The sequence below is a fragment of the Dama dama genome, chromosome 9 (assembly GCF_033118175.1).
Source record: "Dama dama isolate Ldn47 chromosome 9, ASM3311817v1, whole genome shotgun sequence".
Taxonomy (NCBI): domain Eukaryota; kingdom Metazoa; phylum Chordata; class Mammalia; order Artiodactyla; family Cervidae; genus Dama; species Dama dama.
This window is the reverse complement of record NC_083689.1, coordinates 14075452-14097680: the sequence shown is the minus strand read 5'-3', so window position 1 is coordinate 14097680 and position 22229 is coordinate 14075452. Positions and strand designations below refer to the sequence as shown.

The following is a 22229-nucleotide window of genomic DNA, read 5'->3' as shown; positions in this document are numbered from 1 at the left end:
ATTGTCACTCTTAGTGACTTTTACAAAGCAGATTAAAAAAAATGAAAGACAAGTTATTTTTTCATGAATTATTCTTTTGGTGCTGTGTCTAAAAGCTAATTATCAAATCAAAGACACTCTAGATTTCCCTCAGTGTTTTCTTCTAGATGACTTATGGTTTTGTGTTTTAAGTATATGATGCATCCTGAGGTAACTTTTGTGAGAGGGCTCTGTCCCACTTTCTCACCATCAAGTAGGATTTTTAGTTGTTGGCTTTATGTCACACGTTCTCTATAAAACAGAGGAAGTTCCTATACTCAATCTACTGAGTATAGGCTTTATTATTACTATTATTAATGTGTTTTGGGTATTGTCATCTGCTCTTTCTGCATCAATTGATATGATTTCTCTTTATTAGCTAGTTGACATGGTATATTAAATTGATTTTCTCATTAGTATTTTAAAAATTGACATGAGATTGTTAACAAAATTTAAAGTTAACACTATTGGTAACTGAAAGAAGGAATAGATTACATTTATTTTCAAATTTTGCACCCATCCTGCATACCTGGAATAAACTTGGTCTTGTTATAAAATTCCCTCTATTGTTTGTTTTGACTTGCTAATATTTTGTTGAGGACTTTTGTACCTATATTTGCGAGTTATATTGATCTGCACTTTTCTTTTCTTGTAATATGTCTACCTAGCTTTCTGTTAGTTAAGGTTGGCTTTCCAGAATGAATTAGGAAGTATCCTAACTGCTTCTACGTTCTGGAAACTTTGTAGGGAATTGAAATAATTTCTTTCTGAAATTATTGCTAAAATTCACTCTCATTTCAGCAATAATTTAAAAATAACTATTTCACCTATCAAAACATTTTCCCAGGTCACTGAATTTCGGGAGAAAAAAACTTTAAAATGTTTTGCTTTAATTCTATCAATTTTATTATATGTATTTAAAATTATTTATTGATCTTTATTTAAACAGATAAAAGTAGTGTGAGAATAAATGGTAGTGTGAGGCTATGAATCATTGTAGGTCATAAAGATTGAAAATATTTATCTAGTTGGATATTCATATTATTATTATTATTTTTCATTTATTTTTATTAGTTGGAGGCTAATTACTTTACAATATTGTAGTGGTTTTTGCCATACATTGACATGAATCAGCCATGGATTTACATGTGTTCCCCATCCTGATCCCCCATCCCTCCTCCCTCCCCACCTCATCCCTCTGAGTCTTCCCAGTGCACCAGCCCTGAGCACATATTGAGGGCATTCAGGGAGCTATAAGATAGATGTATAATACTGCTATTACCCAAAGAAGGTGATTCCCCATCACTTCTTCTTTCAGTGGAATACAGTCTTTTGTTTCTTTTCCTCCCTTTTTGTCAATTTCATTTCTCTTTCCTTCTCTGTATTTTCTTTCTCTTTTCATGCACATAGAAGACTTGTAAAGTTCCCTGCTTCATGTCTGGCTCATTCTTGAGATCCCATGCTCTGTCCTCCCCTTCTCCTCCTGCCCTCAATGTTTCCCATCGTCAGGGTCTTTTCCAATGAGTCAGCTCTTCCTTGCAATAGGCGGGCAAAGTATTGGAGTTGCAGCTTCAACAACAGTCCTACCAATGAACACCCAGGACTGATCTCCTTTAGGATGGACTGGTTGGATCCCCTTGCAGTCCAAGGGACTCTCAAGAGTCTTCTCCAACACCACAGTTCAAAAGCATCAATTCTTCGGTGCTCAGCTTTCGTTATAGTCCAACTCTCACATCCATACGCGACCACTGGAAAAACCATAGCCTTGAGTAGACGGACCTTTGTTGGCAAAGTAATGTCTCTGCTTTTTAATGTAATGTAATGTCTCTGCTATCTAGGTTGGTCATAACTTTCCTTCCAAGGAGTAAGCGTCTTTTAATTTCATGGCTGCAATCACCATCTGCAGTGATTTTGGAGTCCAGAAAAATAAAGTCGCGTGCATTGTTTGGATGTGCCTAAGTTTACTTATCCATTCACCTACTGCAGAACGTCTTGCTTCCTTCTCCGTTAATTTCTTGATGGCTTCTTTTAGCTAAATTTGCACTGTTCCTGTTTCCATTTCTGCAGTTTCACTGACTACATGGAACCAGGAAACCAAACCAGTATTTCAGAATTTATCCTCCTGGGACTCTCAGAAGAGGTATTATTGCAGCCTCTCCTCTTTTGGAGCTTCCTGTTCATGTACCTGGTCACCTTCATTGGGAACCTTCTCATCATCCTGGCCATTATCACTGACTCCCACCTCCACACACCCATGTATTTCTTTCTCTTCAACCTATCTTTTTCAGACATGTGTTTCACCTCTACCACCATCCCAAAGATGCTGTGGAACATCCAGACTCAGAGTCAAGTTATCACCTATGAAGGCTGCATTGTACAGATGTATTTTTTCATGCTTTTTGGGATATTAGACAACATCCTCTTGACTGTGATGGCTTTTGACCGGTTTGCAGCCATCTGTCACCCACTGCAGTACATGATCATCATGAACCCTAAGTTTTGTGACCTCCTGCTTCTGACATCCTGGTTAGTGAGTGTCCTCGACTCTCTGTTACATGGCTTAATGATTTTGCGACTCTCTTTTTGCACAAAATTGGAAATTCATCACTTTTTTTGTGAACTTTATGAGGTGGTTCAGCTTGCTTGTTCTGATACTTTCCTCAATGACCTGATGATATATTTTGCAAGTGGAGTTCTGGTTATTGTTCCACTCACTGGTATCCTTTTCTCTTACTCTAAGATTGTATCCTCCATTTTGAAAATTTTATCCACAAGGGGCAGGTATAAAGCATTTTCCACATGTGTGTCTCACCTCTCAACTGTCTCCTTGTTCTATGGTACAAGCCTTGGGGTGTATCTTAGCTCTGCTAGCACACAAAACTCCAGGGCAACTGCAGTAGCCTCAGTGATGTACACTGTGGTCACACCCATGCTGAACCCTTTTATCTACAGTCTTAAAAACAAAGACATAAAGCAAGCCCTTAAAACACTCTTCAGCAAAGAAACATTATCAGTATAAGGGAAGTATTTGTCTGAAGATAGAGACTTTTTCATGAGTAACAGTTCTCAAAACCCTAAAAGATCCTAATCATGATTAATATTATCAGTGACCAGAAAGACAATATGAAATTTAAGTTATTTACAGAGTTCAGTTTCTTTCATTTTTCATATATTATAAGCAATGGTTTCTTCCTATATTTTCTTTAAAATTTTGATGTCTTAACATATTCTCTGGGTTTAGTGTGGGAAATAGAACTTACTGCATAAGTTTTCAGATGTATAATATGTAATACAGGAAATGTAATGCTTAAAATAATACATGATTGATGAAGAAATTGTGTAATGCTTTCTCTACCAGATGAAAGTAACTGTACTTCATATGATCTTCTGTTGACAAGTCATCTGACATATCAGAGTCTGTACACTAGTGGCCAGGGTTTGGGTTAATCCAATTTAACTAGATATCATCCACAATAGGAGAAGCAACTGGAGTCACCAACTGATGTATTTACAATAATCTGCATCTGCTCTCCTCCAATGACTGACAGGTAGATTGTACCCTTGTGAGAGACCAGGGCTCAGGGAACCCAGCTTAGTCATGTCCAGATTCCTGAATCTCAGAAACTTTGAGATAATTGATATGTGTACATTGTCTAAGTTTTATGGGAGAATTTGTGACACTAAAATATGGATAAGTAATACAGGGGTATAGAAAACTAGTATAATTCTTGTATATTTACACAGGATGACAAAATGACCCAAGACTTTGAAAAAACTTGATTATCTCTTGTAAAAATATATATACATATTTACAGGGTATGTGTGCCTGCTTAGTCATTCAGTCATATCTCACTCATTCTAGCCCCATGGACTTAAATCCTCCAGGCTCCCCATTCCACAGAATTTTCCAGGCAAGAATACTGGAGCCAGTGGCCATTTTCTTCTCCAGGGACTGAACTCAAGTCTGTTGCATCTCCTCTAATGGCAGGTGAATTCTTTACCACTGAGCCCCCTGGGAAGCTAACATGTTTACAGTAAGACTCAGAAATTCTGCTTGGTTTTTTTGAAGAAAATGAAAGCATATGTCCACACAAAGACTTAGTCACAAACATTTATAACAAGTTTATTCATAGTAGACAAAATGGAGGAAAAACTGAAATATCCACTGATACATAATTATAAAAAAGTTGTAGTATATTCATACAATGAAATCTACTAAGCAATAAAAAGAAACCAACCACAGATACAAATGAAAATTTAAATGAATTCCAAAAATCTATTATGAATGGATAATGCCAGAAAGTTCCCATAATAGAAGCAATTTCTATGAAGTTATACCATAGTCAAAACCAATGCTAAGGTGATTCTAATCAGATCAGTTGTGCCTGTGCCAAAGAAGGGGCTTAGGATATACTGAATATGAAGCACGAGGGATTCTTCAGAGGAGAGGGAGATATCATATATCTTTTATGCAAATATTTGTGAGGACATTGCCTTAAAAAGAGTTTTGAAAGACTTTGAAGGATGACAAGTGAAAACAATGGACATCCTGAAAGGTCTTCTCTGAGTGGCCAGTCTACCTGTGTCTTAAACCATTTTCACTAGAGTAGCTTTTGTTTCCTCTTGATAGCAATTTCTAGCACATAATGGAAGACATCTTATCTTTTCAGGGTTGGCCTAAAGTCTGGAGGAAGCGTAAACTTGGACTCTAGGTAAAACCAACTCTGTACACATGCCTTCAGCTCCCCTGACTAGCTGGGGAGAGATGATTTACATGGGTGACATTCTACTACAGGAGACAATTCTTCCTGAAGCATAGCTCTGAGAAAACAAAGAAACCTCTCCCAGGGGTCAAATCAGAATCAGGGCACACATAATATTATTGCCTTACACCATATATTATCTCCTCATCTAAGGGCAGAGACTAATATGGAAATATACATTGCTTTGGAATTGAAGAACCCTTGGGGAATTTGTCTAAGGGATGTTGCTCAGTCATTCATCAAGCGGTTGCTACATATTGCATTAGTCAGCTTGGGATGCTGTAACAAAATATAAGAGATTGGGCAGCCTAATTAACAGAAATTTATTTCTCACATTTCTGGAGGATGGAAGCCTGAGATCAGGTGCCAAAACAGTTGGGTTTTGGTGAGAGCACTCTTTCTGGCTTTCACGTGGTTGCATCCTCACCGTGCCTTCAAATGGCCTTTTCATGAGAGTGGAAACACAGAGAGAGAGAGAGAGAGAGAGGGAGAGTGATAAGCAAAGAGAAAGAGGAAGCTCTTTCTCTTCTTATAAGGCTACCAAGTGTATTAAATTATGACACCACAGTTATGACTTCATTTAACCTGTTGTTTTGCTGTAAGTTACTTTTGTTTTAGGTTCAAAGGATTTGATAACAAAATAAACTGCTCACTACACACAAGTAAACAATTTCAATTTTTAAAGAAGATTATTTGATTTCAATATGCAGTCATTTAAAGAAAAAAAAAATAGAAACAATAGAGATAAGTAACATCATGCTGCTGCTGCTGCTAAGTCGCTTCAGTCATGTCCGACCCTGTGTGACCCCATAGACGACAGCCCACCAGGCTCCCCCGTCCCTGGGATTCTCCAGGCAAAAACACTGGAGTGGGTTGAAGCAACAGCATATACATCACCAAATTGGGTCAACTGACATCCAGAACTAAACAGGGCTGAAAAGTCCCTTGGGCTTCCCCTGTGGCTCAGCTGGTAAAGAAAAGTCCCTCATTAAATGAAATCTGGAGCCCCAGTGGGGAACCTCTCCTGGGCGGTTCATCCACTCCATGGTGAGTTTTATGATTGTAGTTTTGGAGGTTCTCACTTATAATCCCAGGCTGCAAACTGATACTATCATCAGTTTGTACACAAAATGCAGCCTTGGTTTTACTTTAACCATTTTGAAATTTTGTTTTCTTGTGAGTCATAAGATTTCATTAAACCTTGAGTGGTTGATTTGACCTCCAGGGGCTCAAAAATCTCACATCCCACTCTCTTTCTTATCAAAAGTGCTGACTGACTAGCTGTGCCTGTGGGTAGGCATGGGGTCCGAGCAGTGTCCAGGGAGGTCAGAAGCAAGGTTAGAGACCTGCTTTCCTGCTTCTGAAGCCTGAATAAGACTTCCTCCAATTTAATTTTCCCAAAAGCTGTATCAACTCCTAGAAGCTCTATCTCCAAATATAGTCATGTCACTTTGGGGACTTGAATTTGAACACATGAATTTTGAGGGGACACAATTCAGTCTGTAGCACATATCTCAAGTGTGACAGGCACTGTGTTAGGAATGGAGGAATAAAAATTGTGCACTTTCGGTTGAGTGAGGGTACATAGAATTTACAATAATCACACTATAATTATTTATTATACCATTTGACTCTCAGGTGACAATCTATTTCCCTCACTTAAAAGTTCATAGACACCAGATCACTCTGGTTTAGAATCTTAACAATATACCTTGACTTTTATTAACATAAAAAGGAAAGGAAAGAATCAGTGCTTTATCAAGGTAGACTGGGTTGTCGTTGTTTAGTTGCTAAACCATGTTAGACTCTTTTCTGACCCCATGGACCATAGCCTGCTAGGCTCCTGTATCCATGGGATTTCCCAGGCAAGAATACTGGAATAGGTTGCCATTTTCTTCTCCAGAGGATCTTCCCAACCCACAGATTGAACCTGTGTCTCTGGTATTGGCAGGTGGATACTTTACCACTGAGCCACATGGGAATCCCAGACTGGGTTAGGGAATGGCTTTTAATACAATAGATAGATCACAGTCACTTATCTCTATCCAAACATTTTGGATTCTTCCCTTTTGCTTCAAGGGAGTTTTTATTTTTATTTTATTTTTTCCCATTTATTTTTATTAGTTGGAGGTTAATTACTTTACAATATTGTAGTGGTTTTTCCCATACATTGACATGTCAGACTGACAAGTTTCTACCTTGTCTCTTTAAACTGTGCTGAAGAAAATAGGAGAAGAAACAGAAAAAAGATCCAGCAGAGCTTCTTCCCAGTGTGTACCTCTTCCCTCTTCCCTTTCAACTAGTCATCACCCTATATTATCACTTTTGTTCTCTAATATATCCTAAATATTCCCTCCTTAGAAAGGTTTTTCCTCATCTTTTGTTATCCCCAACTGAATTCCATCCCTCTGTGATATGTTTTCACACTGATCACTTATTTTCCATCATAGTGTAGAAAAACAGCACAGTGATTTGGATGGGTGGGTGGGGGTTGTTGGCAGTATTCTACCAAATGAACACCTTTGCTTGACTCCGAACTTGGACTTTGTCATTGACTTAGATTTTCATGTTATTATTATTAAAAATATTACTATAATTCCTTGAATGTCATATGATTAACTGTAAGCCTCATGAATGACTCAATGGCATGAGTTCAGTTCAGTTGCTCAGTTGTGTCTAACTGTTTGTGACCTCATGGACTGCAGCACACCAGGCCTCCCTGTCCATCACCAACTCCCGGAGTTTACTAAAACTCATGTCCCATTGAGTCGGTGATGTCATCTAACCATCTCATCCTCTGTTGTCCCCTTCTCCTCTCACCTTAAATCTTTTTTTTTTTCCATTTATTTTTATTAGTTGGAGGCTAATTACTTTACAATATTGTAGTGGTTTTTGTCACCTTCAGTCTTTCTTGGTGGCATAATAGATTGTTAATGTTCACTTGCCCTCATCTTACTGAAATTACCAGATTTACCTGTGACGACCCCATGAAACTTTCCATGGCAAACATCCAATGATTGTTGCACCATGGACCCACTCAGTGGATGGTGTTCCCTTTTATTAATGTGCACTGTCAGTTAGTTAAAAGGGTCCTCATGATAAATACACACAGTAATTCTCTCTTGGATCAGGTGAGATCAAGGACATTTCTCATCTGTTTGGGTGAGGCTCCTATAGTGTCAAGTCAAGGTGTTCGATTGTGTCCTTCAAGTCTTAGAAGAAGAAATTACATGTCATAGCCACATAAGTCAACTTTTAATGATATCCTGCATCTTGTAAGCTACTCTGAGAAGTCCAGTGAGATAGGAGACATGACTCGAGCTCCCATGTACACCCTAAAGGGGAAAATCTGGCACAAGTATTTGCTTTCTTTTAATATCCTAGCAAGTAAGAATCACATCCATCAGAGAAAAAACACCAAGGAACATTTCACTCAATGAGATCCTATGGGAATTCACATTCATAAGTCACAAAAAGTTACAAATGCTTTTCCTCAATATATTCAAGTCTGTCTCATCAAAGCGGATGAGAAACCACAATCATCTCATGGAGGCTTCGTGAGTGATTCCATCTCCTTGCTTTTTTAGGGAGAGCTTCCAATTTTGTCTACCATTCAAGGAAGTAATTGGACGGGAGAACGTGGATGTTTCCATGACATTATTTGGGTGAGCCACCGCATCTTCATAGGTGCTGGGGGATATGGAAGAGCACAATGGGCTATTTTCATTTGTGAATTTTAGGGGAATCAGTGGGGAAAACAATATAAGAAAAGTTTAATGATCAAGAGACTTTCTAAGAAAGATTCTTGATTTTTTGGAGGAAAGAATTTTTGGAGGAAAGACAGATTAAGGAAAAGGATGAAATTAGGTACAATGCTGACACACAGTTGGCTGTACCCAGGAGAAGGCGGGCCAATTACATTCTTCTGAACATGTATGTTGATTGCTCAGTCATGTCCTACTTTTTGCAACCCCATGGACTATAGCCCAGCCAGGCTCCTCTGTCCATGGGATTCTCCAGGAAAGAATACTGGACTGGGTAGCCATTACCATCTCCGGGGGATCTTCCCTATCCAGGGATTGAACCCAGGTATCCTTCATCACAGGCAGATTCTTTACCATCTGAGTCACTGGAAATCTCATAAGCAACATGGAACCAGGAAACCATACACAGGTTGCAGAATTTTTTTTCTGTTTGGATCCTCAGAAGAGACAGAGCTGCAGCCTCTCCTTTTTGGGCTGTTCCTGTTCTTGTACCTGATCACCTTCTTTGGGAACCTTCTCATTATCCTGACCATTGTTGCTGGCTCCCACCTCCACACACCCATGTATTTCTTCCTCTCCAACCTATTCTTTGTAGACATCTGTTTCATCTCCACGTCCATTCCAAAGATGCTGTGGAATGTCCAGATAAAGAGCAAAGCCAAACCTATCAAGACTGCCTCTGCCAGTTATACTCTTTGGTGCTCTTTAAGCTTTGGATTACTTTCTCCTAAATGCAGTGGCCCATGACTGGTTTGTAGCCATCTGTCAGCTCTTGGATTACACAGTCATCATGATCCCCCAGCTCTGTGGCCTCCTGCTTCTGGTATGCTGGTTATTAAGTGTTCTGGACTCTTTGTTAAATGGTTTTCTTGTGTTTCAGCTCTCCTTCTGTGCTGACATGATAATCCCCCACTTTTTCAGAGAAAGCAATCAGGTGCTTCAACATACCTGTTCTGACAATTTTTTAAATCACCTAGTGCTGTATTTTGCATCTGGTCTGGTGAGTTTTATTTCATTCACTAGTACCCTTTTCTTTTACTCTAAGATTCTTTTCTCTATGCTGAGAATTTCATCAGTTAGAGGCAAGTATGCAAACTAGTACAGCCGCTATGGAAAAGAGTGTGGAGATTTCTTAAAAAACTGGAAATAGAGCTGCCATATGACCCAGCAATCCCACTTCTGGGCATATACACTGAGGAAACCAGATCTGAAAGAGACACGTGCACCCCAATGTTCATCACAGCCCTGTTTATAATAGCCAGGACATGGAAGCAACCTAGATGCCCATCAGCAGATGAATGGATAAGGAAGCTGTGGTCCATATGCACTATGGAATATTACTCAGCCATTAAAAAGAATTCATTTGAATCAGTTCTAATGAGATGGATGAAACTGGAGCCCATTATACAGAGTGAAGTAAACCAGAAAGGTAAAGACCATTACAGGATACTAACACATATATATGGAATTTAGAAAGATGGTTATGATAACCCTATATGCAAAACAGAAAAAGAGACACAGATGTACAGAACAGACTTTTGGACTCTGTGGGAGAAGGTGAGGGTGGGATGTTTCAAGAGAACAGCATCGAAACATGTATACTATCTAGAGTGAAACAGATGACCAGCCCAGGTTGGATGCATGAGGAAGTGCTCAGGGCTGGTACACTGGGAAGACCCAGAGGAATCGGGTGGAGAGGGAGGTGAGAGGGGGGATCGGAATGGGGAATACATGTAAACCCATGGCTAATTCATGTCAATGTATGAGAAAAACAACTACAATATTGTAAAGTAATTAGCCTCCAACTAATAAAAATAAATGGGAAAAAAAAAAAAAAGAAATGCAATGAGCAGAAGTAAGAGGAAGACATTCTTTCATGACAGAGGAACGTCCTGAGTGAGTTTAGATGTAAACCAGTGTGAGTCATCGTAAGTTATCACCTGCTTTACACCCAATTGTCCAGTATGATAGGCATGTACTGCTCAATGAATCAATCAGTGAAGTGCTCTGAGGCAATGCATGCTCTTACCTCACTGTGTTTAGAGGGTTCCGACATGGCCCTGCTGGAGAGTGTGTACTCCTCAGACTCAGTTTTCTTTTTCTTGATCCCTTTGAACCATATCTTGTATTGCTCTTGCACCTATAGAGACAAAGCATGCTCTGAATCAGCTCACAGAGACAAATGAGGATGAGAAGAGTCTAAGCAGGAGTTAGACAGTGGTACCTGCTGGCTGAGGAGGCAGTACACCAGGAAGATGAAGAAACCCTGCAGACTGTTGATGATGGTGAAGAGGTAGGCCATGACTTGTGGAGCTGGTCCCACCTGCAGGATTCCCAGACACCATGTACATCCCAAGATAAAGAGCTGAGCTGTGGCTTTGAATGTTAGCATCCTGAGTAGGAGGACAAAAAAGGTTCACAATGCACCCTGATCAACACAGTCAAGTCCATCTCTTTTCAACTCAAAGAATGCCTGTGACTAAGTTGTGGCCATCCTGACCTTTACTGTGAACGATTATCTAAAAGAATTTTTCTTTTTTTTTTTGGTTCTGGAATGGCATATTATCTTAGACTGAAGTTGGTAGTGAAACTTCACAATGTGGCTTTCAGTAATAGGATGAATATTCCCAGTTTCAATCAACTAATATTACTGTGGATGCTCTGTGCACATGGCTTTGTGCTGGTCCTGTGCATTAAAAATAACAAAGGCAAGATTTCTGATTTCACAAACCTTACCACCTAGTGGGAAGAGAAATACAAATGGTCAATTATAGTTGTGAAATTGAAGGTCCCTCTGCCCTGGTCCCTCCAATGATGCCCCTATCGTTTTTCATCTCCATGAATTGACCCAGAGCAAGCTTTGTCAGACAATTCATTCTGTGTAAGTGAAAAGAAAGAAAAGGATATCCTTGGCTTCTTAGAAGATATGATATGTGGATGATCAACCTGAATTCACCAGGAAGAGCAGGGCAGATGAGGGTAGCGGGACAAACATGAGTAAAGACATGGGCATGAAAGGGCATGCTGGGGCCTGTGTCAGGTATGTAAGCGATTTATAAGGATATACATATTCTCAGGACTTTTCTCATAGGGTCATGGTGGTAATACTGTTTTTCAGAACAAAATCAATTTCCTCAGTAGCTAAGATAGTTCCATTCTTGGGTTAAAGATGAATGGAATATTTTTGACTTGGCTATCAGCAACAAAACAGTATTCGAGCTTCCAAGAAGGGTGGCTGAACTCCTCCTCTCAAGTCCCCTTGATACCCTGTGAAGGGACATCAGGAGCTTGGAACTCTATGTCCTTGCTCCTGGACCATGTTTTTTAATGGTGCGGGGTTGAGGGGTTGCGGTCGGATAGGGTGGCAATGTGTACCTCTGATGTATCTCACCTAGTCTTCCGGAGAGTAGACACATCACTGTTGAGTGAGGAGAGCTTCTTTTTCACAATCCAGAATGTTATCAGGAAGAAAACTAAATTAATCTGCAGAAACATCACAAGTGGTATTAAGTGCATCCACATCTGCTAATCCTTCCTTGTGGCTCATCCAACATCTAAATCAGCAGGTAGGAAGGGTTTGTATTTCGTAACAGTCATAGAAAACCAGACCGGACACCCAGTAACTCAGTTTGCATGGGGATTTACATGTTTAAACACGGAGAGTGCCATGTCTAAGGAAATGCTCCTTCCTGGTTTTAAAATGGAAATTTCTGCATCCTGGGACCCTCTCACTCCTGAGCTAACAAGAATAATTGGTCACCCTGTCCGTAGCCTTCTTTTTGCTTGTGCTTTTAATTTACCCTCAGCCAGGGAGGAAAGATCCTCTGATGTCATCCATTACTCACAAAGAAGATGGTGCAGACAGGGCCAAGAAATGTCCATACAAATCCTTTTTCTGTGCTGAGCCAGCATCTAAGAGAGGTGGTTGAGAATCAAGAGTATATTAGCCTTTGTGGATAAAGAATTGATAGATGAACATATCTCTCATTCCTCAAAGTCTTTCCTGACTCCTTTATTATTATTAATCATAGTTATTATTGTTTATTTTTCTGGTCAGAATATTTCACATAAGATCACACTTGGCACATTTCAATACACAACACAATATTAGCTATAGGCACTATGCTCTGTAGGAGACTTCCTGAACTTATTATTTTGTATAACTGAAAGCTTATGTATGTCCTTGATATTAGTAAAGGCCATGGGTGTATACGTATTTCCAATTTGTCAGGTTATACACATTAATCATGTGCAGTTTTCCCCATGTAAATCACAAAGTAAAAAAGTGGTTTTAAATGAATATAAATTTATTTTAAAAAGCCCTTTTAAGTCTTGGCCCTCATATGCTGGTAGATAAAAAATGTACATGTTTTAAAGAAAAAATCAATAAAAATTAACTTATGGTTTATGAGACAAATATAGAGTCTCCCTTTCTCTATCAGGGTCAGTACGTGGCTCTGAAGATCTAGTTATGATTAAAAGAGTGATCTCTTTCTTCAAGGAGTTTCTAGCTCTGTAGGCTTGTTGATAGTTAGACAATAGAAACAATTAAAGTGATGAAACTTACGATCAAATATGAGGAGTTTTAGGAACATGTATGTGGATCTATAACCTAGTTAGACCTGTAGGAGGTTCTGATACTGGGAAGGGTTCCCTGAGAGAATTCTGTTGTGTTTATGATGAGAGGTGAAGGATGAGTAGGTGTAGATAGGATGAAAAAGTTGGGGACAGACAAGAAGAGAGAGAGGGAGAGAGGGTGATTGACAGAGAGAGAGAACAACAGTAAGCCTGACACTGCTATGGCTGGGCTCATGTGCGTTATACAATTTATTCCTCATGACAACATAGGTAATCAAATGATTACAGATCAGGCATCTGAGGCACAAGGATACAGAGTCAGTAACTGAAGTTCACATTGGTAGAAATGATAGAATTGTTACTTGATCCCAATTAGAAATTGTGTGAGATTTGGGAGGTGTTAGGATCATGTTAGTTGGATCCACCAGGAAGTACCAAAGAGAGAGCTACACAGACAGGGGTTGGTTTACTGCAGCCTGTGGTCCACACTGGGCTGCTGTCTGATTTTGGAAATGTGTTTTACCGGGTCAGAGTTACACTCATTTTCTTATATCTTTTCTGTGGCTGCTTTTGAACTACAAGGACAGAGGTGAAAAACTGCAACTGAGACTGTTTGACCCACAAAACCAAAGTATCTACTATCTTGCATTTTATAGGGAAAGTTTTCTGACTTTTTGGCTAAACTATCTAGAAAGGCCAGTGATCCAGAAACCATCTGATGCAGGTTGACATCAATTTTAACCAGCATAAGAATTTGTTGTGAGTTGTTCAGTTGCTAAGTCGTATCAAACTACTTGTGACCCCTAGAACTGCAGTGTGCCAGGGTTCCCAGTCCTTCACTATCTCCCTGAGTTTGCTCAAACTCATGTCACCTAGTTGGTGATGCTATCCAACCATTTTGCCCTTGTCACCCACTTCTCCTGCCCTCAATCTTTCCCAGAAACAGTCTTTTCCAAGGAGTCAGCTCTTTGCACCAGGTGGCCAAAGTATTGGAGCTTCAGCATCATCCTCCCAGTGAATGTTCAGGGTTGGTTTCCTTTAAGATTGACTGGTTTGATCTCCTTGCTATCCAAGGCAGTCTCAAGAGTCTTCTACAGCACCACAATTCGAAAGCATCAATTTTTGGCATTCAGATTTTTTTATGGTCCAGCATAGGAATTTATTGTGAGTACCAGTGTGCATTTGATCACATCTCTGCCACCAACAGCCTAATTTTAAAATGGCACAGGACTAAACAGACATTCTCTAAAGAAATCATTGAGATGATCAGCAGGCACATGAAAAATGTTCAATATCTTTAAAGTTAGGGAAATGTAAATCAAAACCACAGCGAGACATTCCAGCACACTTGTTAGAATGGCTCTTATCAAACACACATGTAATAATCACTGTCAGTGAGAACGTGGAGAAAAAGGAACTCTTATACACTGTTGCTAGGAATGTAAACTGATGCAATCACTATGGAAGACAGTATTGAGACCTTCAGAAACATTAAGAATAGAGCTACTATGTGATCCAGCTATCCCGTGCCTGGGTAATTATAAAGACTACAAAAACACTAACTCAAAATGATGTGCAGACTTTTATGTTCACTGCAGCATTATTTGCAACGGCAAAGATATGGAGGGATACTAAGTGCCTATCAAAGGATAAAGAGGATGTGATACACACACATACACACCAGCCATGCAGTACTACCTAGCCGTAAAAATGAGGAAATCTTGCTATTTGTTACAACATGAATGGATGCTGGGTTTATCATGCTAAGTGAAAGAAGTCAGATGGAGAAAGACAAATACAGTCTGATTTCATTCGCATGTGGAATATAACAAACCAATAAACAAACAAAAATAAATGAACTACCTAAACCAAACAAATGCCCTCTCCCCATAGATGAAGATAATAGAGTCCTGACAGAGGAGAAAAGATGAGCTTGGGGAGAGGTGAAATGGGCAAAGTGGTTCGACTGTATGGTGATGGATGGAAATCCAATTATCAGTGGTAAACAGATTGTAGAGTATAAAACATAGAAATGTGTCATACACGTAAAACATGTAGAGCATTGCAGAACAATATTGACACAATTGAAGGAATATATCAATGGAGAAAAGACAATCTTTTCAGTAAGTGATTCTGGGAAAACTAGACAGCTACTTGTAAAGGAATGATATTAAACACTCCCTAACATCATATACAAAAATAAACTCAAAATGTATTAAAGACCTAAATGTAAGGCCAGACATTATAAAACTCTTAGAGGAAAACATAAGTAGAACTCTCTTTCACATAAATTACAGCAAGATCTTTTTATCCCATTCTTCTCCTAGAGTAATGAAAATAAAATTAAAATAAAAAATGGGACCTAATTAAACTTAAAAGCTTTTGCATAGCAAAGGAAACCATAAACAAGATGAAAAGACAGCCCTCATAATGGGAGGAGATATTTGCAAATGATGCAAATGAAACAACTGACAAAGGACTAATCTCCAAAGTGTACAGGGTTCATGTACACAGCTCTCTCTCTCCTGCTCTCTCTCCATATATATATATATATATATATATATATATATATATATATATAAACCAGTAACAAATGGGAGAAAGACCTAAAGAGACATTTCTTCAAAAAAAAAATACATAGTGAAAAACACACATGAAAAGATGCTCAACATCACTAATTATTAGAGAAATGGATATAAAAACCACAATGAGGTACCACCTCACACCAGCCAGAATGGCCATCATCAAAAAGTCTGCAGAAAATAAATGTTGGGGAGGGAGTGGAGAAAAGGTAATCCTGCCACACTAATCCTGGGAATGTACATTGGTACAGTCACTATGGAGAACAATATGGACATTCCTTAAAAAACAAATAGAGCTACCATATAATCTAGGACTCCCACTCTGGCATATATCTGGAGAAACACATGGCTTAAAAAGATAATTGCACCCCAATGTTCTTTGCAGTACTATTTGTAATAGCCAGAACATGGAAGCAATCTAAATCTCCATCAATAGAGGAATGGATAAAGAAGAAGTGGTACATGTATACAATGGAATGCTATTCAGCTAGAGAAGAGTGAATCAGTGCCATTTGTGACAACATGGATGGATCTAGAGATTGTCATACTGAATGAAGTAAGGCAGACAGAGAAAGACAGATAGCATAATATATTTCATTCCAATCCCAAAGAAGGGAAATGCCAAAGAGTGTTCAAACTACTGTACAATTGTGCTCATTTCACAAGCTAGCAATGTTATGCTCAAAATCCTTCAAGCTAGGCTTCAGCAGTATGTGAACCAAGAAGTTCCAGATGTACAAACTGGGTTTCAAAGAAGTAGAGGAACCAGAGATCAAATTGCCAACACCCGCTGGATCATGGGGAAGCAAGGGAATTCCAGAATAACATCTACTCCTGCTTCATTGACTACACTGAAGCCTTTGTCTGTGTACATCACAACATATTGTGGAAAATTCTTAATGAGATGGGGGTACCAGACCACCACACCTATACCATACCTGTCTCCTGAGACATGTGTATATAGGTAAGAAGCAATAGATAGAACTGGACATGGAACAACTGAATGGTTCAAAATTGGGGAACGACTACATTAAGGCTGAGAATACATCATGCAAGATACCAGGCTGGATGAATCATAAGCTGGAATCAAGCCTGCAGGGAGAAATATCAACAACCTCAGATATGCAGATGACACCACTCTAATGGCAGAAAGTGAAGAGAAACTAAAGAGTCTCTTGATGAGAGTGAAAGAGGAGAGTGAAAAAGCTGGCTTGAAACTCAACATTAAAAAATACTAACACCATGGCATCCTGTCCCATCACGTGGTGGCAAATAGAAGCAGAAACAGATTTTCAGTGACAGATTTTCTTGGGCTCCCAAACCACTGTGGATGGTGACTACAGCCATGAAATTAAAAGGCGCTTGCTCCTTGGAAGGAAAGCTGTGGCAAACCTAGACAGCATATTGAAAAACAGAAACAGCATTTTGCTGTCAAAGGTTCATATAGTTAAAGCTATAGTTTTTCCAGTAGTCATGCATGGGTATGAGAGTTGGATCATAAAGAAGGCTGAGTGCCAAAGAATTGATACTTTCAAACTGTGGTGCAGGAGAAGACTCTTGAGAGTCCCTTGAATTGCAAGGAGATCAAACTGATCAATCCTAAAGGAAATCAACCCTGAATATTAACTGGAAGGACTAAGGCTGAAGCTCCATTACCTTGACTACCTGATGTGAAAAGCTGACTCATTGGAAAATATCCTGATGCTGGGAAAGATTGAAGGCAAAAGGAGGAGGGAGTGGCAGACGATGAAATGGTTAGATAGCATCACTGACGCAACTGATATAAACTTAAGCAAACTCTGGGAGATAGAGGAATCTCACGGGGCAACATAACAACAACAACAAAAAATCACCACAGAATACGTGCTGAGCCTCAATTACTAGTGGAGAAGCAGCTCAGATGCTCAAGTCCACTGGCAGCTAGTGGGGGCTGGGTACAGAGGTTTGGGCTGCATGGCTGGTTCTTAGGGTAAGGACCGGGTTTGAATGCCCTGTGGACAATCAGAGGGGGCTAATGTAACACAGTAACCCAAACCATGTGAACACCAGAGAGACAAAGAAAGCCAAAGGACCTTTCCTGCAGGTAGGCTCAAGTGCTCCATGGTGACACCTAGTGAGCTCACAGAACAAATATTGTGCCCTAGTGAAAACCAAAGGAGACTAAGCTGCTGCCATTTACGACCCTCCTTCCCTGGAGGCAGAGAGGTAATGGTGTGACAGCCAGAGCTGGAATGCAAGGGGCTGCTGCAATCTTGGCCCCAAGACTGCATTTCCCACCAAACTGTGAGCAGGCCGTCAGTCGATAACCACATCTTCCTTGGATCCTGGACAGTTCACATTGGCCAGGAGTGTCACAGCCTGAGACCAGCTCCCCAAAGGAGACACACAGCACACCTGGCATAGATGTGCAACAGATAAATTGAGCAGCTTGGACTGGGGAGGTGCATAAGATGCATGGCCCACCTAGGACAGTGCACTCGCCAAGCATCTGGTCGCCTGCGTTGCTTGGATCTGGGAAGGGCACAAAATGCACAGCACACCTGGGTCAGAACCTTATGGAGACCACCATCATCCTGATACCAAAACCAGACGAAAACCACAAAAAAGAAAACTGCAGGGCAATATCACTGATGAACATAGATGTAAAAATACTCAACAAAATTCTAGCAAACAGAATCCAACAGAATATTAAAGAGATCATAGATCATGATCAAGTGGATTTTATTCCAGGGATGCAAGATATTCTCAAATCAAACAATGTGATACACCATCTTAACAAATTGAAAGATAAAAATGGTATGATTATTTCAATAGATGGAGATAATGCCTTTGACAAAATTCAACAACAATTTATGATAAAAACTCAAGAAAGTAGGCATAGAAGGAATATACCTCAACATAACAAAAACTATATATGACAAATTCACAGCAAACATTATTCTCAATGGCAAAAAATTGAAAACATTTCCTCTAAATCAGGAACAAGGCAAGGATGCTCACTCTTACCACTACTATTCAACATAATTTTGGAAGCCCTAGCCACAGCAATCAGAGAGGAAAAAGAAATAAAAGGAATCCAGATTGGAAAAGAAGTAAAACTGTCACTGTTTGCAGATGACATGATACTCTACATAGAAAACCATAAAGATACCACAAGAAAATTACTAGAGTTAATCAATGAATATAGAAATGTTGCAGGATATAAAATTAATACACAGAAATACCTTGCATTCCTATACACAAACAATGAAAAATCAGAAAGAGAAATCAAGGAAACAATCCTATACACTATTGCAACATTAAGAACAAAATACTTAGGAAAAAACTTACCTAAAGAAACAGAAGACCTGTATATAGAAAACTATAAAACACTTATGAAAGAAATCAAAGATGACACAAATAGTTGGAGAAATATACCATGTTCATGGATTGGAAGAATCAATACAGTGAAAATGAGTATACTACCCAAAGCAATCTATAGATTCAGTGCAATCCCTATGAAAGTCCAATGCTATTTTTCACAGAACTAGAACAAATAATTTCACAATTTGCATGGAAACACAAAAAACCTCAAATAGCCAAAGGAACCTTGAGAAAGAAGAATGGAACTGGAGGAAACAACATTCCTGACTTCAGACTATACTACAAAGCTACAGTCATCGAGACAGTATGGTACTGGAATAAAGAAATATAGATCACTGGAACAAAATTGAAAATCTGGAGATAAATCCATGCACATATAGACACCTTATTTTTGACAAAGGAAGCAGATATATACAATGGAGGAAAGATAGTCTCTTCAACAAGTGGTGCTGGGAAAACTGGTCAGCCACCTGTAAAAAAAAATGAAACTAGAACACTCTCTAACACCATACACAAAAATAAACTCAAAATGGATTAACGAACTAAATGTTAAGATCAGAGACTATAAAACTATTAGAGGAAAGCATAGGCATAACAGTCTCTGACATAAATCACAGCAAGATCCTCTAAGACCCACCTCCCAGCATAATGGAGATAAAGCAGAAATAAACCAATGTCACCTGATTAAACTTAAAAGCTTGTGCCCTATGAAGGAAGCTATAAGCAAGGTGAAAAGACAGCTTTCAGAATGGGAGAAAATAATAGCAAATAAAACAATTTACAAAGAATTAATCTCCAAAATATATAAGCAGTTCATGCAGCTCAGTACCAGAAAAATGAACAACTCAATCAAAAAGTAGGCCAAAGAACTAAACAGACATTTCTCCATAGAAGACATACAGATGGCTAACAAACACATGAAAAGATGCTGAACATCTCATTATTAGAGAAATGCAAATCAAATCACTATGAGGTATGATTTCACCCTGGTCAGAATGGCCATTATCAAAAAGTCTGGAAACAATAAATGCTGGAGAGTGTGTAGAGAAAAGTGAACACTTTTACACTGTTGGTGGAAATGCAAACTGGTACAACCATTAAGGAGAACAGTGTGGAGATTCCTTTAAAACTGGGAATAGACCTGTCATATGACCCAGCAATCCCACTGTTGGGTATACTCCCCAAGGAAACCAGAATTGAAAGAGACTCATATACCCCGATGTTCACTGCAGCATTATTTACAATTGCCCGCACATGGAAGCAACTTAGATGTCCACCAGCAGATGAATAGATAAGGAAGGTGTGGTACATATACAGAGTGGAATATCACTCAGCTGTAAAAAAAACTCATTTGAGTCAATTCTAGTGAGGTGGATGAAACTGGAGCCTATTATACAGAGTGAAGAAGTCAGAAAGAGAAAGACAAATACTGTGTATTAATGCCTAAATATGAAATTTAGAAAGATGGTAATGAAGATCTTATATGCAGGGCAGCAAAAGAGACACAGGTGTAAAGAATAGATTTTTTGGACTCTGCAGGAGAAGGGGACAGTGGAATGACTTGAAGGAATAGCATTGAAATATGTATATTACTACATGTAAAATAGATGACCAGGGCAAGTTCAATGCAAAGAGCAAGGCACACAAAGCCGATGCTCTGGTACAACCCAGAGGGATAGGGTGGGGAGGGATGAAGCAGGGGTGTTAAGGATGGGGGTACACATGTACACCTGTGGCTGATTCAGGTTGATGTATGGCAAAGCCACCACAATATTGTAAAGTAATTATCCTTAAATTAAAATGAATAAATTGAGAAAGATAAAATGAAAGTGCTATGTTGGTTCTATGATAGCCATAGTCATGCATTAGAAATTAGGATGGCGCGAATTTGCTTTCACCGTTTGGGTGTTCCGTAAAGATGAGGCCTGGATGCAGAAGAAATGGCCACAATCACAGCCGGGACTCCGTAGCCCACTGGGAACGTGAGTTTCTTCATGAACCTGTTGACACTGGAGTAGTTGACCACCGTCAGGTTGCGGGCAGTGAGGAAGAGCTGCAGACCCTCCAGCAGCATCCAGGTGAAGGAGGCCAGGTAGAGATAGTGTAAGGCACCTGCGATGATGGTACACAGCACCTGGAGGAAGAGGAAGATGTCACCAGGATGGTTTGTCAGGATGGAGCATGGCCCCAGGGCTTCTATGACTTGCCACTGGGGATAACTCTGATGTAAATGAATGAATTATCAATTGAATGTTTGCTTTCTAGTTGTGTCAGTCCATGTGAATTGGCTACTTATCCATCTAACATTACCTGGAATCCCATTATATTAAGGAGTCCAATGCAGTATGGCCCCATGAACTCAGCATCCCTGGGGCAGTGGTATTCTGGGACAGTATATGTACCTTGTTCTCAGTTCTGTCGATGGCTGTCAGGAAGAGCAGGTGGGCCAGGAAGAGGCAGAGTGAGAGTTGCAAGTGTAGCGAGGTGCTGGTGTTCTGGATGGCTTTGCATAGCAGGAAGGTGAGGGCCGCCAGGAGGAGGCACAGCAGAGAAAGGCTCAGTCCCACGTAGGTGATCACAGTCAGTGTGGGATCCTCCTCCTGGGACCCGGAAGAGAGAAGATCAGTCATGCTTTCCTGCTGTGGGGTAATGACCCTTCCGCCAATTTTATTTTTAGACATAGAGAAATCAGGAATGGAGGTGCTGAGTAGATTATGTTATGGATATGTTTATGGATATGTTATGTTTATGTTATGTTAATGGATAACTTTCTCCCGGTTCAGAAATTTAGAAATTTATGGGATCTGAATGATAAAATCTGTGCATGGAAGGACTGAGGAATAAGAGAGTCCTAATGAAGACCATTAGGAGTTACCCCAACTCCGAGGCCAGGGGCGGCAGCCGAGAGGAGCAACCCCACGTCCAAGGAGCAGTGGCTGCATGGGCGCAGGAGGGCCGAGAGGAGTTACTGCACATTCAAGGTCAGGAGAGGCGGCCGTGATGAGATATCCCACGTCCAAGGTAAGAGAAACCCAAATAAGACAGTAGGTGTTGCGAGAGGACATCAGAGTGAAGACACACTGAAACCATAATCACAGAAAACTAGCCAATCTGATCACACGGGCCACAGCTTGTCTAACTCAGTGAAACTAAGCCATGCC

General features: G+C 39.8%; 2 protein-coding genes across 6 annotated transcripts in view; one reads left to right on the top strand and one right to left on the bottom strand.

The window, feature by feature from the left end:
- Positions 1–2098: 2098 nt before the first annotated feature.
- LOC133061632 (olfactory receptor 7A17-like) lies at positions 2099–3037 on the top strand. Its single transcript, XM_061149604.1, has one exon. It carries the CDS (start codon positions 2099–2101, stop codon positions 3035–3037), a length of 939 nt encoding a protein of 312 aa, XP_061005587.1.
- Positions 3038–4115: 1078 nt separating this feature from the next.
- Positions 4116–22229, bottom strand: part of LOC133061815 (adhesion G protein-coupled receptor E2-like) — a 41447-nt gene continuing 23333 nt past the window's right edge. For 3 of the 5 annotated variants that reach the window (XM_061150040.1, XM_061150043.1, XM_061150044.1), the window contains 6 exons: positions 21471–21668; positions 20967–21202; positions 12391–12457; positions 11937–12028; positions 10770–10938; positions 10536–10685 (listed from right to left, as the gene is read on the bottom strand). In XM_061150040.1, the coding sequence (XP_061006023.1) occupies positions 10536–10685; positions 10770–10938; positions 11937–12028; positions 12391–12457; positions 20967–21202; positions 21471–21668 (912 nt within the window). Of the gene's footprint in view, positions 5225–8140; positions 8472–10535; positions 10686–10769; positions 10939–11936; positions 12029–12390; positions 12458–20966; positions 21203–21470; positions 21669–22229 lie in introns of those variants that run through there. The other 2 variants (XM_061150041.1, XM_061150042.1) reach the window with 2 other exon arrangements.